The 11976-nt window shown below is 45.7% G+C and overlaps 1 protein-coding gene across 1 annotated transcript; it reads right to left on the reverse strand.

Moving 5' to 3' along the window:
- Positions 1–10191: 10191 nt before the first annotated feature.
- FAM110C (family with sequence similarity 110 member C) lies at positions 10192–11380 on the reverse strand (the record flags this gene model as incomplete). Its single annotated transcript, XM_084261946.1, has 1 exon — positions 10192–11380. The coding sequence occupies one exon, from the start codon at positions 11378–11380 to the stop codon at positions 10283–10285; it is 1098 nt and encodes a 365-aa protein (XP_084118072.1). The 3' UTR covers positions 10192–10282.
- Between the last annotated feature and the right edge of the window lie 596 nt (positions 11381–11976).

Below are 11976 nucleotides of genomic sequence, written 5' to 3' on the forward strand. Positions count from 1 at the left end.
AGACTATTTGTTTTGGAAAGTTACACCAAAAACCTGTCCTCAGAAAATACACAATTTTCATCCTCTTTATAGTAACTGGCATCAAGGAATTGTGTAACAGGTAGAAAGAATGGAGAGCTGTTCTAGCTGTCACCACAGCAGATGGAGGTAGCTCTGGGAGAGCTCTTAAACCCAGTAGATCCTTGGAGACTCACCTCAGCTTGTGTTTGCAGTTGAACCCAACAGACTACATCACAGTTTGATGTTGGTTGTCTTTTGTGTGTGATAAACTGCTTCTTAAATCTACTTTTCTGCAGAAAATTGATGTTGAGTGAGGGCTGGTCCTCAAGAAATGAGAGGAGAGCAGAGCTGCATCTTTCCAACCAGTTCAAGAGATACCTCCCTGTCCTGGATCCTACACAGAACTAATTCAGGTGCATTTCTTTATTCAGTCCTGTTGATGAAAATCTTGCCCAATTTGCTTTCAGTGGTCTGATGTTCTTTTTATTTGGCTGCATCAAAGTTTCTAGAAAGTTTAAAATACACATCACCATGCAAAGATTGGCGATTTGGCATTATGGTGTTGCAGTAGCTGTGCTCAGAGCTCTTTGCAGTCAGATTAAGCATCATGTGACAGCTCTGAGAAACAGCATACAAAAGACATAAAACCAAGCCAGGGATGATGTTATACAGACAGGAACACAATGAAAAATTGCATGCTAAATTATGCTACACACATGAGAAAGGACTGGAGAGTTAGTCTCTAATCTGGTAAACCTCTGCTTCACTATGCAACTAATTTATTTCTTGACCGGCGCATGTTTAGTTTACTTGGAGTAAAACTTAACTGGAAACATTACTCAGAAAAAAGAGATTGTATGAGAATGAGGATAGATAGAGTAGCATCTTGTGTAACACCATTGGCACACAAATGAGTTCAACGGAAAAGCAAACACAGAAAAGGGCATGAGAAATTGGAACTGATGAGTAACCGTGGAAGTGATTAAGACTTTTTACTCATCAATGAGAACAGTGATGTAAGAAGAGGTTGGGTTGACAGGAAGGTGCAAGGGCAACATTCCCCTTAGCGTGCTCAACTGTGACTGCCTCTTGGTATATGAGCCTAAATCTTGGCTCTGGTTGGTTCAGCACTGTCCTATGTTCATCATCACCTGATGAATAATCGTTACCATGTGTTTTTGTGATTGCTACCCTCTATTACTACTCTCATGTGTTTCTGTGAGTGCTACCCTCTGGTTCTTGCTGCAGCCTGTGAAAAAGAATGTAAACTGGTGTTCCTGTGGTGCTCTTGATTATTGAGGCGAACTGTGAAACTCAAACAATCAAAGCTCTTAGATCTTTTTAATCATATTAATTGTCAAGGCAACCCAACTGCCCAACAAATGTGCAAACTAATTTTACAGGATTTTATGTTCTTTAATGAGCAAACTGATTTCTGGAGATGGACCTAAGTAACTGACTTTGATCTGGAGGTTGTTTTTCTCCGATGCTGTTTGTTTTTCTGGTATATCAACAGAAAAGTTCTGGTATATCAACAGCAAGTATAAACAATCAACATTTTTAACATTTTGTGTCATGGAGACCTCCTTTGACTAAGCCACCCATTACATCACTGCCCGCAAATAAGCTGAGTAGTTCTTTCTAAACCTGTTTTATTTCCAGGGGTGAGGCATCTACCACCTGTCTCTCCAATATTCCACTGAGGTGAACTGATATAGTCCCCTTTAGGCCCATGGAATAAATATGTCCCAATCACTAAACCTCCCCAAAATTTGGAGGCATCTTTCTGCAGGGTAAGGCTAACCCCAGTATTTGCTTATTTGTCTGCTGTTGATATAGACCGTTCTTTGTCAGAAACTCTTGGAGTTATTAAGTACTTTTGCATGAACCAACACCTACAAAACACCTGAAAAGGCCTTTTTTCCAGTTACTGTATCTTTGCGGAGTTTCTTTTCAACACCTATTTACTCCCCAGAGATGAATCAAAACCAAAGCAGTGAATCAGTAAGCTATGGACTTTAAGAGGTCACTTGTACCAGACAGTCCAAAAACAGGAGCTTGCAAATCCTTAGTTCCGGAAGAAATCCACCAGACTTCATAAAATGTGGAACAAAGGTGCTATGTGAAAAATAACTTAAGAATGGTGTTCTTAAATGCTAAGCTGGGCTGTAACCCAAGGTTATGCACAGGCTGTGATGGCTCTAGCAGAGGCTTGCTATGGGATATTAGTCTCCATAGAAAGGGGGATACACAAATTATCACCACTCTCTAGACTTGCTTTGTATCTTGCACTGACACAGGTCAACCAGGGCTTGAGTGGGGAAGGCCGCATGTCAATGGCAATAAAGTTGCCCCTGGGTTTTTGTAGAAGAGTCTTATCTGCACAGCAAGCATCAGTTAGCTTTATCTCCAGTTGTGTTCAGCTGCTGGCAGGTGAAACACTTGTGTCTGAGATGGTTAGAACATAACAAAATGGTAATTATGCAGCTGGAGTGCACTGGTCTCTGGTAAGAGCTCACTGTGTGCAACCATTATTTCTGCCACTTTCTTCACAAAACACATGCACGGGGAATTAGCATCGTGTATTGAATTCTTCCTATGGAATCCAGGCAAACAACAGCTTGCTAATAAGATTCGGGAGATAATGTTTTTTCCAAGCAGAACTTCAAACCCCCTGCTGCTTTGGACACTGGCTGTGATGAATGTGGTATCGCCTGCAGCACACTGCAGCTTCTGACAGCGAGTAAAAGCAAATATAATACTAAAGTCTAGAAAAAAACACCACCCTTCAGAAATAAACTGTCTGTTCTCTCAGCCATATTCTGAAATGAAAAATACTAGAATACTGTGGAACAGCCCTAGCCTCATATATTTCTAATTCACTGATACTGAGAGCTAAAAGTGCTGTCTCCTTGCAAGGTTCCCTGTCTAAGGTCTCAGCCACTGGCCTCCGTATGGCCTTGGGAAGCACTGTGCTTTCAGCTGTTCACAGTCTAACATCAGCATCACTCACCGAGAGATTAATTCCCTAACGGGATTCTAGCTTTAAAATAACAGTACCCTAATGGAGACATCAAAATAAAAATATATTTTTTGTTAAAAACCATAAACTTTTACAGTGGTATTTTTATTTGTATTCATTCAATAGTACATAGGTTCTTTTACAGGAATACAAACATAGCAACTTAGAAATGTCCATACCAGATCTGACCAGGACTCCAGTTCCAAAGATTCAAAAGGAGATGCACAAAACTTCACAGAAGGCAATGAAAGGACAACCTGCTTCCAGGAGAAAGCTTCCGCTTAATCCCCATCAATGTACCCCATCGATGCAATATCTGGCTGATTTCACAAAATATGAAGGCCTATATCCCTTAGAAAAGTAATATGCATATTATAGAACAATATTTCTTATAGATTTATGTACAGTAATATTTACAATATATTGCAAGGATTACAGTCTCTGACGCCTTTATTGCAAGTACTCACTTGGAGCCCATAATAACAACCAGACTTTGTACCTTTCACCCGTTCCACTATGGCTGTGGACATTGCTCCTTGTCACCATGCTGGAGCACCCTGGAACACTTGGGTGTAAACAGCAGTTACCACTGCACGCCTGCACTCCATTTGACTATATTAGTCTACACAGTTACAGTAAGAAAACCCAACCATTCAGCATAAGACTTGACTTTGCCCTCAGCCTGTTTTAGGTTTCCCAAAAGACTGGAAACAACTCTGTTGCTAAAACTTCAGCTCATACCGCAATGGTGACTCATTTTATCACCAAAGCTGAAGAATCCCACCTCTTCCAAAGCATGTATTTTATAATTAAAAATAAAAACACCAATAATTAAAATAATTAAAAATAAAAAATAATTAAAAATAAAAAAAAGTTTGATTTTTTTTTTTTGGGGGGGTGGGAATATAGATAGTGACTGACATTAGCAAGATTTCCTTGCTTTGAGGGGTGTGATAGGAAGACCCAGAAGAAGGAAGGAAAAGCCTTTACATGTAACAGTAAGAGGAGGTGAGTGAAGACCAGACCTCTCTCTTTTCGGAAAAAGCATTAAATTACCCATTCCCAAGAGGTATGGAGAAAGAAACATTGTTATCTACTGTTGAAACTGGGAAAGGTAGGTTATTAGCCCACCCAGAAGGTATTATTAAATAAAGGGTATCTACAGCTTATCTGTGGAAGATCTTAGACTGGTCCACATTGTCTCTCAAGCAAATGACACCTCAGATGCGTTGGGGTTCCTATCAGAGTTTGACCAAACCCAGGAAAATTTTGCCACATATCCATCTGGAAAGCCATCACAACCCTATTAAGCCCTGCATGAAGATAAACAGAGATTAAAAAAATATTTGGAATGGAGCCGGTTTTGATTTCAGTGACCTCGGTCATAAAACCTTCGCTGATTTTGAGACAGACTGATGTTTAGTGCTTTCAAGCAAATTAAACAGATTCCCTCATAACACTGAAAACTCAAGACCAACGCATATTTCATCTTAACTTTCAAGAGCTGCTCACCCAAACAAAAAAGCAAAACCAAACAGAAGTTTGAAAATGAAACCAAAAATTTCCTTGGAACAGAAGAAAACAATTTCCTTCTCCTCTGGTGGGGTGCTGATTTGTAATGCAAAAGCTTTTTCCTGCACTGTGAGCTGTTGACAGTCATCCATATTTTCAAAGAAACGCCGACCTTAGCTCTGACAAATGCATATAAATATTTATGTGGTATAGCACCTTGCAAAGTGAGCATGGAAAGAACAGATCCAGCAAGTTGTGTTCCTGACTAATAAACCTAGCCTGCATCCCTTAAAACCTGCACCTTAACTGCATATATGTTGTCACATTAGCAGCATCTTGGGTTGGAGTTTTCTCAGAATTATCCTTTAATAATAATGTAACAAAACCACATTATTTAATGAGACTATCCTCATGGACTAGCTTCCCTCTAAGTTTGCAGAAGCTCACTCATGCAAACTATGCAGTTTTCTCCTCAGTGTAAAGCGTGTTCAACAATTATTTTATCTGGAATTGTTATCTATCTATCTTGACAACTTCAGACATGTAGACCTTAATACATAACACTAGAAAATGAAGACAAATGCCCTGCATTCTCAAACCTTTGAGTCCCATCCAGGGACTGACAAGCACATTTAAAACTTATGGAAAAGCAACTTGATGATCTTGCTGTGAATTTAACTGATGTCAACTCAACTGTTTGACGAGAGCTTCAAGGGCAACTCTTCCAGGGTACACCACTTGTGCAGGTTAAAATAGGAAACTGTTCCTGCAACCACAAATGTTTTATTGAATGGTCGCCACTCACCCTCGCCCTTTCCGCTCCTCCAGATGTATTTACCGCGAGTAGCAAACACTTGAGACACAGCTCAAGTGCTCACTTCAGCTCTGCAACCACCCGGCTGCGCCGGCAGCTGTTTCAGGTGAGGAGAAGCAGCAGGGTTAGCTGCTCTGGTATGGGAAGGAGGAATGTGGAGAATGAAGGCTGGTGTGTCTGGTGTCCTCACACTGAAGGTCTGGCAGCCAGGTAAGCTGGACAGCCCATTCGGACACCACAAAGGAAACTTTTAAGGTCTGCAGGACCCTCAGGCCAAGTCACCGTTATGCCAGTGAGGCAGGTCTCACAGATGGACATGGGTGCAACTGAAAGGGTAACTGGTTTTGGCTTTGATTTGGCATTTCTTGCTTTGTTTTTTTTGCAATGTCCACAAAGAAATGCTTCAGTGCAAGCCATCCTCTAGTGAGCAATGACAGATTGGGATAAGTGTTTGAGACACAGCCAACAAATTCCATGAGTTACTGTAGAGGGCCTGTTCACTACACTGATCATCTAAAGCACTTTTTATCAGCTTTTAAAGAATGTTTAGCTCAGCTAGTCCAAATGAAGCATTTTATCAATGATATTGGGTAAGGTGCTGCCTACATGGGGCGTCTCACCCCATCAGGATATTTTCCTAGCATGGCTGTGCCCTAACATGCCTTGTTGCCGTGCAGCACAGGGATGCACCACCAAGCACAGCGCTCCTCCAGACCAGTACCAGGCAAGTGTGACCCTATATAGCCCAGTTTCCCAACATTATTCTGTAAGCCCACTGCTCACTTACAGTGCATAAAACTAAAGGTATTAAACCCTAAGCTGCCAAACTTTGCAATGTTTGCAATGACAGGGTCGGAGGCTTATTGCACACGCAGCAGAGGAGCAAGCGTACGTGTGGATTGTACTGCTCTGCAGCAAGGCAGCAGCAATACAAAATGCTCCCTCATTTTTTACTACCTGTTTCTTGGAACCATGCTCCTGAAATATATTTTGGGCAGAGTTTTAAAGGCTATTCCTTCCCTGCTGGCTGAGCAAGCTGTGTGACAGAGCAAACTAGATGGATACAAGGTACTCCATTTTGGTTTGAATACTGTGAGAGAAAGAGGGCTTTGGCAGGGATGTAGCATAAAACATGTTTGCCAAGTATCCCAGATAAAGCTGCCAGTTAGTCCTTACCAACCAAGCAAATAACATCTAATGATGTCTGGGTGAGCCCTGGTCAAACAGCCCTGGTAAGGCAGAGCCTTTGAACCTCTGGGTGGAGCCTGTCTGGCTGCAAGGAAATGCCTGAGCCAGAGGTCATTGCCACTTCACTCCCACTTTCTCCCCCCATCCCTGTCAACAAATTCATTGCTGGAAAGAGATGGGTACACAACACAGACCTTCTATCAAAGCCCAGAATGGCATCCTGGGGCGGTGAGCTGATGCTGAATGTTATCGTGGATGGCAGCTGCTGCCACGCTTCGCTCTTCCAGGAGTTTCATTTCCCTCTGCCTCGCTGGGACAAAGTTCACAGTCTCCACTTGTCATCGTGCTCTTGGACACTCCGGTGCATGTGACAAGAGTGAGGACGCCAGGGGATGGGGGTGAGGGTAGGAGGCAATAATATACTAAGCTTGGACAAGGTAGTCATGAGCCAGATGAGGGAAGAGTTTCTTCCTGCGTCCGGTTTTGTTCAACTTCCAGGTAGAGGATTCTGAAGAAAGAGGGGGGGGAAAAACGTGTCACTTATTATTTATCACATCAGACAACCATAAGGTGATATTCCAAAGCTTTTATTCAGCTGCTTCTGGCTATTGCCAACATAGTAAATTCCCCCCCATGAGACTTCCACTTACATAATGAACATCCACTTAAGAATGGTGCTGAAACTGAAGGCTGAATAATCTTGATTCAACCCAGGAAGGGGGACACACAGAGTGAGTTCCCTTCTTTGAGACAAGAAGGACTGACAGTGAGAGGAGCTAAACTGCAGAGGTGAATCCAGGCAACATGCCACCAAGAAGCAGCATTGCCCATCTCGCCGAGGACCTTGGTTTTCTAAAGCTCACAACTCACACTCAGATTCTGCAGTCATCACTCTGATGAAACATGTTAAGGCACCTTCAAATAGCTGTTTTATTTACGTGGTGCCCCACCAGATCCCAGAGAGCTCATGAAAAATTTAAAGGAGAACATAAAATATGAATGGGATAATCACCAGCCCGTAAAAGCTCTGCAGTTCTTGAAAGGTGTTTTACTCATAGTGAAGGCTGGATTTTAGAAAACAGCATTCTCCCTCTTTTTCTGAAGACGGTGCAAGAATTTTCAAGCCTCTGTGTAAAATGAGGAGCCTTTGAGGAAGTGCCTGGGAGCACCAGGGAGAGCACACTGTTCCCCCGTGCAGCACAGGAGTCCGCTGCCCCTTAACAGCCAGTAAGCAGACTAAACAGGGCTGAATACGTGGATACAGCAACAACATTTAGATCTCTAACTTAATGCCTTGTGAAAGAAATCACAGGACTAAAAGGGAAGATGAATGTTAAGATATAAGGAGACAGCAGCATCAGAACTACAGGACATATCTTGCAGTCACGTGGTGATAACCTCTCTCAGCTTAAATTCTGCCTGGTAGATGTAATATTCAACTCGTGGCAGCTCTTGATGACTCTTGTCCTGTACTCTGGGTGCTGTGCACTGGCATGGTTAGCTGACCTTTCTGAACTTTCTGTGCTCTGAATGGTGAATACTTTCAGATTTCAGAAACGAGCCTGGAAGCAAGCACAGCTCTACTGCTGAGAGTCAGCCTTAGTATGTTTAATATTACCCTGTGGATCAGTGTTTTCTGGACTGCCAAAAATTTTGGTGCCAGAGAGAACTGCTGCCAGTGTGAAGCACTTCCTTGTTCTAGGTATTAAAACTACTGCAGAATGACCATATACTTTAATAAAGTTGCTGTTTGACTTTATGGAAGTCTTTTCACCATCCTATCAGGCGATGAGCATTTCATGTCAGATAGTCAAAAAAAAAAAAAAAAAAAAATTAAAAAAAAATAAGCCATTGACCAAACCCATGTGAGGTTAGAGAGGCTCAGCCCCTGGAAAACAGCTTCCTTCCTCCTGCCCTTGCCTTTGCCCGGGTGAAGCACCACCTGCCCTTTGCCTCTGCAGACTTCATGTTCCCTGGCACGGTCACCAGCATCTCCTGTCTCAGCTGTGGCACTGGACAGGCTTAACACTGTGCAAGCAGACGGGGAAAGGGTCAACTGCTCCCTCCTGAGCAGGCTCTGTGGTGACAACCATGGTTCTGGCCCTGGACCCTACCCCCAGTAAGGGCATTTGGGAGCAAACAGACTTTGTTTTCCTTCATAGAAACGTGGCCTCTGCTTGTGGTGAAATCTGCCTCTCACCCTCCACGTTTAGCAAGGTCGGTGGCTGCAAAAAGCTTCACAAACTGCCAACTGCATCATTCTGCGTTGTGTATCTCCCCTGCTTTTTGTCACAGAAAGATGTGCAAGGAGAAATTATGAGCTCAGGAGAGCCCTTTCTTCTCTCTAAGGTAATTTGGGAAAAGATCTGTCACATAACAACACTTCTTTAAGTTGTCAGCTGGATACCTGACAACCATTCTTATCTACAAGAGCTTGAAGTGTTTGTGTGAAAATGGCTCAATTTCTCTCCTTTCTTCCTCCCCCAACTTGCAAGAAGAAAGCAGGCTTTTGAAAAATATCCAAATTTTTAAAGTGGTCCAAATTTCACATATTTCAAACCAATTTCGAGTAAGCAAATGGATTTTTGCATTGTACAGATTAAAGAAATCAGGACCAATAACCCCGCATCTGTGTAGGCAAGAGGCTCAGACACATTTCTCCACTTTCCTAAGGCCCACACTCTATCAACAGCTGCATCTACGCTGCACGATGCTCTTATGCACCAATTACAAACTGTCAGAAAATATACACATAATCCTCCATATCGAGATCTGCTCATGCAATTTTTAAATACTGCAGTGTTAGCTGCAGTACTTATCCTAAGGGCTTCATGTATTGCAAGGAGAAAAAAATGTTATCTACTAGATCACAAATACCAAAGGCCCCAAGAATATAGTTCTTTTCAGGAGATCAGATGCAAAATAAATACAGGTTTTATTAAAACCAGGATATTGGCTTTTAATAGAGCTAAAATTGTTCTGCTTCTGTCTATGAAGTATTTACTTTCCAAGCCCAGATGCCACACATTTGTCTTAATTATCTTTAGTTTAAAACAGTGAAGTACTTTTCTGGTCCCAACAGAAAGCTGGGAATGCAAATAAGATTGCCAGCAAGACTGCTGGGTACTTGGCTTCGCTTCCCTCATATTTGGGGGTGCCTATTTATGAGCAAAAGGGGAATGGTGCAGGACTGAGGGAGAGTAAGGAAGGGGAAGCTGTAGCAGCACAGTATAAATACAGTGTACTCCTAATTAGCAATAGTTTCAGCAGCACAGTATAAATACAGTGTACTCCTGAAGAGCATCAGTTCAGTCTGTTACTTAAGCAACTGTAATGAAGGGTTGCATACTTTTCCAAGTTTGTTTTGCATTTTAGTTTTTTTTACCCCTAGCATTTAATATATCAGAAATTAAGAGAAAAGAAGGTGTTCACAAAGCAGGAATCCACAAAGGGCAGAGATCCCTCACAGGCTTTGACCCTTGAATTTCATTATCAAATCTGGCAAGCTTTAAACATTTATTTGTTTGTATTTGGGTAACAGCATGGTTTTCTGCTTTGCGAAAAGGGCATACTGGAACACGTAGCACACAAAACACATTTTCCTTCTACCCTTCATGAAAAGACTCATGTAAACTAAGAAAAGTCAACCGCTCGCTAAAGAGGAAAGAGAAATATATAAATCAACAGGGTGAGGCTTTGCACACACCTTGAGTTCACCAGACTGCAATGCACGCTGAAAGAAGCCATCATGCCAGCTCCTGGATCACCTTGTTAGTCTCCTTGGCTTTCTTACACGTGTACAGCCACTTGATTATCCGAGCGTTGCGCTCGATCACGGAGGTGCTGCTCGGGACCTGCTCTGTGAGTTCATCCTCCAGCAGCCCCTCGTCCCCGCTGTGCCTCGTGAAGTCACTCTCAGATGTAGCCACACTGATGCTGCGGATCTTGAAGGAGACGTTGTCGGACACAACAGAAAAGTTCTCCCTCCCGAGATCCTCAATGACCTCCTGCTCCAGGCCACAGTACTTGAAAAAGGTATCGAACTCGGAGAAGGACTTGGAGTAGCGAGAGCTGATGTCCGACTGGGAGCGATGGAGACCTCCTCTCCTCCTCACCTCCTTGACCTCCTCAGGAAGTATACTCAGTTTTGAGGGTCTCTCATGCTCCTTTGTACACACCCGTGGGGCTTCGGTGCTCACAGCGACAGTTTGCTGCGAGCCGTGGCTGCTCGGCTCATGGTCACTGTGCTCTGCTGAGAGAGGCTCTTTGCTCTCGGTGGCTGCGGTGTCCTCCATGACTCTGGGCATCACAGGGGAAGCCAACTGCTTCTCCTTCACGGACCCTTGCAAGATCCTCCTCACCACACTCCCCCGCGAGATGTCCTGGCTTTGACCTCTCCCAAACTCACATTTCTGGCGGTAAATGACCAACGAGTCCGGCCGTATCTGCCTCTTGGGGGTGTTGCGCCTGGCGATGGGGGGGCCGTGCTGCGGGGGGGCCCGGCAGTACACCGCCTTCGCTGGCTCCAGGGGCTTCGGGCCCTCCCCTCTGCCAGAACCCCTGCCGAGCGTTTGGCTCTCCACCGAGCAGGTCTCGCTGCCGCTCTCTGAGGCTGAGCTAAGCGCAATGACGGGCTGCTGCTTCGTGCTGATTACCTGCTGGCTTTTCACGTACTTGGCCTTATCGGCTGCCAGCCTCTCCACAGCACTTCTCCTGCCCGGGCTGCCTGCCTCCATCTGCCTGCGGAGGTACTCGGGACCCTTGTTGAGGAGTCGCAGGGTGAGGGAGGAGTGGAGGTCGGAGATGGCGTGCATTCTCACGGCCCGGGAGAGTTCAGCTGGCATAGCAGTGTCAGGGGCGCGGGTCCCGCTTCCAGTCCTGGGAGGGAAGGGAAAAGAAAACACCACAGAGGGATCAGCCCGGGCGCTAGGGGCGGCGGCTGCGCCCCTCGGAGGGCCGGGCTGCCTACCCGAACTCGTCGCCGCCGTCGGGGCGCCCCGTATCCGCGCCGCCTGTCCCCTGTGCGCGCCGCCCGCCCCGCGCACCCGCCCGCGGCTGCGCCAGCCCCGCCGGCCGGGGACAGCCAATCCCGCCGCTGCGCGCCGGGCCCGTCACGGCAGGCAGCGCACGGCCCGCCGCCCGGCCGGGCCCCGGAGCGGCGCGGGGCAGGCGGCGGGGAGCGGCCCTGGTGGGGGCAGCGGCTCGGCGGGCGCTGGCAGCCGTCGCCTCCCGCGGGACCGTGGGGACCGGGGGCTCCGAGGGCGCAGCCCTGCAGTGGGAGAGCCTGCACCGGCCCCAGGGTACTCAGAGCGTCTCGTCCCCTCCGAAGCGCCTTCCCCCGGGCCGGGCCACCCCCCGGGGCAGGGCGCTGGTTGGGGGCCTGACCCGGCGGACCGCGGCACATCTTTCCCGGGGGGGGCCCAACCCCTTCCACCTCTCC

This window comes from Gallinula chloropus (assembly GCF_964237585.1).
Source record: "Gallinula chloropus genome assembly, chromosome: 3".
Taxonomy (NCBI): Eukaryota; Metazoa; Chordata; class Aves; order Gruiformes; family Rallidae; genus Gallinula; species Gallinula chloropus.